The sequence below is a fragment of the Lasiosphaeria miniovina genome (genome assembly GCF_030549165.1).
Source record: "Lasiosphaeria miniovina strain SMH2392-1A chromosome Unknown B0T26scaffold_3, whole genome shotgun sequence".
Taxonomy (NCBI): Eukaryota; Fungi; Ascomycota; class Sordariomycetes; order Sordariales; family Lasiosphaeriaceae; genus Lasiosphaeria; species Lasiosphaeria miniovina.
In genome coordinates this window covers 3,339,421-3,345,553 of record NW_026848222.1, presented here as the reverse complement: position 1 = coordinate 3,345,553, position 6,133 = coordinate 3,339,421, and the positions used below count along the sequence as shown (strand labels likewise).

Genomic DNA, 6,133 nt, shown 5'->3' with positions numbered 1-6,133 from the left:
ATGCCGTGCGAAAGGAGGTGAGGAGGCTTTGGTGCAACAGTGGTAGTTCCACTGTTGCCCTTCCATCCCCATGAGATATTTTATCTGCCATTGGGGGGAGGCGCAAGGGTGAGCTACCGATGGACAAGCACGGGGAATTTGGCGGGGGGGTACCACGCAGGACGAAGTGGGCATCCCCCAATCTTCCCGAACCTCCATGCAGGGCGAAAAGGCAGGGTGCAGTAAAGCACTTTGCTTTTCCGAATATAACCTCTGCGTTGCGCTTCTTTTCTATCCCTTGATGTGGCATCCGCTGTTAAAGGCAGCAGAGACAAGCTCGTCGACGACTCGCTACCAATTTCTTTGCGCCCGGTCCAATGGGTTCCCAGATTTATTATTTCCAGGCTCAAGACTTGTTGCCCTCCCTTTTCTCGGTTCGCCGAGACCCCTTTATAATCCCCCTGTCCTCACCCGTACAACCTAACCAGTTCTGGAACAAGCTGTGGGTTAGCCAGCAGCGCAAGCGGACAACAGACGAAGGAGGGAGGCGCAAACTGGTGGTGTATGATGTTCTTACCAAAGCTCCTCCGTCCCGAGAGAACTTAGTTTAGCCCCCCCGAATCTAGACATAGTCTGGCTTCCATTCTCGAATTCTTTTCTCCTTCCTCAACGGCCTAGTAGGAAATCCGGTTGTCCGTGCCACTGTGACGGTTTTAGTATCGTGCTTTAGTTTTTGGCCGTTGAATTGCCAGGTGGTACCAAGGGGGAAAACTTCCCCTCTTCTTGAACTCTTAATGTCTTTCCCCGGTTTCTATCGCCCTGCGCTACATCTGGGCGGAGGTCGAAACAGTGCCGATCAGCGCTGCCCTGGCCTAGCCACGACAGCAGGCACGGGTTGAAACTTGCAGACGCCCGTGCCTTAGATAAGCATGAAGGAAACGAAACGGCCATCCCTCAGAAGGATGGGAGATGTTGGGGGGGAACATCACGGTGGATTATCCGAGAGGTGGTGGTGATGGTGGTGACCACGGACACGCTTTGACCTCTGGCTCATCAAGCGCGCATCCGCCATGTTTGCTTCTTTTTGCCTCCTCGCCCTGCCATTCGCCAAAACAGTACACGTCTCTTCATCTGGCCGTTTTGTGTTGTAGCGAAGTGCTCATGCCCCGCAATCGACCTAAATCCTGTCTTCTAGAGATGAACAAACAGCGCTAGGGTACGGAGATGTCACGGGAGATAATACATAAACTAGGCTGGCTGAGTCGTCTTTTCAGCCCCGCATATTGGCATCACACGCAGACGTGTTCTCGATTGGAAGCTGGCTCTCAAAAGCTCGGGAGCCGCCATGTGTTGCGCATGCCGTTGCATATGCACAATATAGATCCCGGGCTTCTTTGGAGTGGAGGCGGTGAACAGCTGGCTGGCCAGTCAGCCGTCACGTACCGTAGGTATCGTTTAGAGTCGAAAATTGAGTGGATTTACCGGCCTCCGAATGGAAGCAGTGTCCTCGAGACGGGGCGGTTCTTAGCATGGAGAGGTGAGTCCCTAGCGATTTATTTAGATTGTTACAAAATTACTAAAAGACGAAGGGATGGTCGATTTAAACAGCTGTGAAAGGTCCTCTACCTACTCTTCCGGGTCGAAGAAAATACAAGTATAGACCCATACGTATGTGAGAGCAACGCACCAAAAACCAAGAAATTCATGTCAAGAATAAAACTAGAACAGACATACGTGAAAGATAGTACCAGGACGGCAACAGCCATGTCTAGCCGTATATGTACAGCCATGGCAAGTAATTCTGACAGGGGGAAAAAAATAAAAGAGACCGCAAAGATCCAATCCATCTACCCTGCTTTCCACTTTTGCCACCGACCGCCACCTCAATCCCTCCTTCACTCCGCCCACAAGACGCCGCTCTCTATTTCTCTCGTGCCTAGAAATTTCCCGGGACATGACCCAGCGGCACTTAGGCTACTTAAAAACAAAGTCTTCCCCCATGACGACTGTGAACGTCTCAACTCCACCGCTCAAGCAGGCCAAACAAAAATCAACAGCAGTATTTTCCGATGGTCTGGTCCTGATGCCTCAAAGCTGCTAAACAAAAAGGACAGATCCGCTCTCTGAAACTCCAAGACAGCGCCCAAGTCTCTGTCGTTACAGTAGGTCAAACATAAACCTCCGCCCGACAAGGGCCCGAAATATCCACAACTTCTCCGTAGAAAACCCGGTGCCTGGTAAAACACCAGACACTTCAGGAGCTTTTCGATGATGGCTCCTTTTGTGTGTCTTTCGACACCTTCGCAACATTAGGCGTGTCTTCCTCGATCGAGCTCGGCTCTTCCTCCACGGATCCCTCTATCAAAGTGGGAGTAAACGTCGGCTCTCCGTCTTCAAGGGGCGCGGGATCATGACCCCGGCCGCTGTTACTAGCCGATACTCCTACTGGGGTAGTACCGCCCTCTGCAATTTTCTGCTTGGTCGTGCTGACGATCTTCTCTACCTCGCTGACCTTCCCTGAAGCCGTTGCTAGGTCGCCTTCCACACCAATGGCATTGTCTTTGTTGTTTTGGTTGTCAAGAAGAGCCATCTTGTCGAGGCGAACAATCATGCAAGACAGGTTGTCGGTGCTAAAGCGGGCTAGGGCGTGATCTACCAGCAGCTTCGCCGCAGCAGCAGGCTCTTGTATGTTTCGAACCAGATCAACAGCTTCCTGGTCAGAGCAGACGTCCCATAGCTATTAGACTCCGTTAGCAGTTATCCTAGTGAACAAGTAAGTCAAGAAGAGATGAACGTAACAGCGTATAGGTTGGAGGGGCTTCTGAAGGTTTCGGGGCAAAGGGGCCAGACTCGCAGAACATCTCACTTACTCCATCGCAGGCAATGATAATGAACTCATCGAGTTCAGGTTGAATAACAGTTTCTGTCGTATAGGGGTGTCCAGTCACGAGTTCTTTCATGTACGTATCACCAAGAGCTCTCGTGACGGCAAGCACACCGTTGACGCGGTTGTTCAGTATCAGCCCCCCGGCATTCGCTATACGCCTGCCCTCGTTCTCGTCGCTCCCCTTATGGTCATACGACAAGCGCAATGCTTTGCCTGAACGGCAGAGAATGATGCGGGCGTCGCCAACGTTAGCAGTGTATAGAACGCGCTGTCTTGTTGCAGTGCCTTTTAACCTTGCGTGGGTGGCTTCTGGATTCGGAGCTGCCAAGGTATTCTCGACGGACTTGCTTTCTTCCGACTTGGAGGCTTCCTCGGCAGCCTTTGCAACCGCCGGTGCAATCGCCTGAGATCCAGTGGCAGACTGGGTGCTGGGAACTCGATCCTCCCAGCGAAGCACGGCGATGGCTGCAGTGCAACCACTGTTCTTCAAAGGCAGCTTTTCTAATTGCGCGTCGACAGTGGTGAAGGTCTGGTCAAGCAGCTCCGGTATTGGCGCATTTGGGTTTTTCTTGATGACGTCTTCGAGGATAATGTGGAGCTTCTTTCCGCACCAGTCGGCGGCGAAAGTGCCCGCGTGCCCATCGAAGATGGCAAAATATCCATTGTCCGTTTCCATCATATCCGTTGCAGAGGCGCCGCCATGCTGCTGCTCGCCCGCATCGTCGGTCGCCTTCGGCTGCTTCTGACCAGCGCCGTCAGATCCAAGAGCGGGCGCGGGGGTGTGGAGGAAGTTGTAGAGGAAGGCGTGCGTGTCCTCCATGGTGCGCCTGCACTTCTTGTTCCGATCCTCCCAGACACCCACCCTGAACGTGGACCGGGGGCCCGGCAGCGATTCGCCGGCGGCATTGTTGTGCTGGCCTTGGGGCACGGCAAGAGCCTGGTCCTGCTTGCCGAGCTTCTGCAGAGGAGTCTGGTTTAACGCCTTGGAGTCAGCACCCTGCTCGTTGTTGGTACGGCTCCCACCCTGCGTAAAGAGAGTGTTTTTAGCTTGGGCTATCAGGCTACTGGCTCTGCCGCTCACCCCGCTACTCCGGCGCTTTTTTTGCTCTGCCGAGCTGCCAGCACTTGGAGGGCTGCCGTTACCGCTCCGCTTTTCGCCGCTCGTGGCGAGGTCGGTAGTTCTGGGGGGCGGGAGAATGCCGGCGCCTGCCGAAGCAGCGTCCTTTTCGGGCGAGGGCGACTTGCTTCCAGGCTTTTCCTTCTGTCCACCAGTGGGATCCGTCAAAGAGGCGTTCTCAGACTTAGAGACGGCGGAGCTCGAGCCGCCTCCAAACATCCTATTCAGCAGACCTCCCTGGGCGGAGAGACTGCGGCGCTTGTTGCCTGCCAGGTTGGTAGGTGAAAGGAGAGACGAAGGACCTTGTCCAAATATTTGGTCGAGGAGATGCCTCGAGGTATGGGCGTCAGAGATGGGAGATTCCCGAGTGGTAAACAGGTGAGGGCGGCTCGGGAAGTAATGGCTGAGGCTCGTGTCTTGTGTGGTCAGGTCGCAAAGCCCGCTTCTGAAGCGTGTTTCGGTTGTCGCTTGGTGGTCAGAAGGCACAGCTACCAAAAGTGAATGAATGCAGTATGCCTAAAATACGGGCCGCAGACAAAGCGCGAGGTTTGAGGGACCACGGGGCGCAGAATGCGGTTGGTATGGCCTGAGGGAGGTCCACGTAGGTTGGCCGCTGGTAAGGAGGGGTCTTGTGATGTAGGTACTACTGGAATGATGTAATTAATGTCACAGCTGGGACGCCTGGAGAAATGGGCGATGTGCGCAGGGTTTTTGCTGGAGTGGACAAGGCGCGCGTAAGGTTCTACGGCGATGATGACGACCCGGGTAACCGTAAAACTTCCTAACGGCCGATGATGCGAGGTTGAGGTTCTTCCAAGATTGAATATTGCGGCCAACGACGCAAGGGAAACTGGGACGGATAGAAGCAAAAATGGTAAGTAGCTAGAACAATCCGATGTGAGAAACCTAAACCTTAAGGCGGGCCGTTTAGGTCGGGTACTTCAGGTCTGGTACGGTGGTACCCAACCTGAAAGGTAAGGTAAGGTACTGTATTCGTGATGTGCCCAACGCACGTTCAGCACAGTGGGAACTAAGGTACAGTTAGAAACAGCCTGCGGGCCAGGCACTAAGGTGTTCCCCTAGACTACGCTACAGGCTCTGCTTCCAACCTGCTTTACCTACCACCTTATACTATGTAAGGTATACGCGTGCACTTTTTAATTGGTTATATATATATATATATATAGGTGTCTTGAGGTTTCTCGACAATCACCTTCAACCTGTTCTGGGTAGACTCGGAAATGGCGGCAGACCCTGATGGGAATGAACGAAGTCTCAGCCTAGTGAAATTTAGCGCTGCTTACACAACACGGAATGTGTGGAACACGACACTAGGCCAGAGATAAGTGAGGGGCAATGCAGCGGGGGCATCCATAGTGATGCATTGGAGACTGAAAAGTTTGCTGCCTCTTACTGGCTCACAAGTACTAACCTGCACCAGCCGGCATGGTCGGACTGCAAAGGCTCCGTCTCTTCCTGCCAAACAATAGTTGGTTGGGCAAGGTATGCGTGGATTTCAAAGCATCCACGGCAGTCCGTCTCGTGTAATGGATGTCAACCCAAGTTTGGGCTCTTGAGGTAACGATACCCGCAGAAAGCAAGGGCGTGTCCCCACCCGTTGATCATATTCTTCTTCTTATGTATATACGGGGTATCCGTATTCCTACCTACGACATATTACATGTAATATCAGGTCCCTTTGGCTGCTGTTCATTTTCGTGTCTCGCCTACCGTAGGTATTTTGGTTACTATACTTCCCAAAACATCGCCTTACCATAAAAGCGCCAACAAACCCAACTCCAAACCAGTACCAGTCAGCTTTCAGCTTACACGCTGCCTAAATCAACGCGCCCGTACTCGGCAGTTTATTGGTATTCCAGAGTACGATCCTCCCCATCCCCATGTTGAAAATAATACATCCAGTTACCACATCCTCTCAACAAACGATCTAATCCCCAGCAAGGATGTCTCGGGTCTCCATGAGCTTGTTCGGCAGAGTGGCATCTTTGCGTAACTGTAGGCCTCAGCATCCAACATCATGCCCAAAAGCAGCCAAATTATTCAGGGCACGCCGTCAGTGAGATCGGGGCCAAGCCCCGCATCCTCCGCTGCCCGCAATATCAAGCCATGTTGAGCATGACGGAGGACCC

At 53.0% G+C, this 6,133-nt stretch overlaps 1 protein-coding gene across 1 annotated transcript; it reads right to left on the bottom strand.

Moving 5' to 3' along the window:
* Positions 1 to 2,076: 2,076 nt before the first annotated feature.
* On the bottom strand, positions 2,077 to 5,431 carry B0T26DRAFT_739794 (phosphatase 2C-like domain-containing protein; the record flags this gene model as incomplete). Its single annotated transcript, XM_060443762.1, has 4 exons — positions 2,077 to 2,130; positions 2,288 to 2,716; positions 2,850 to 4,192; positions 5,416 to 5,431. The coding sequence occupies 4 exons, from the start codon at positions 5,429 to 5,431 to the stop codon at positions 2,077 to 2,079; spliced, it is 1,842 nt and encodes a 613-aa protein (XP_060298510.1).
* Between the last annotated feature and the right edge of the window lie 702 nt (positions 5,432 to 6,133).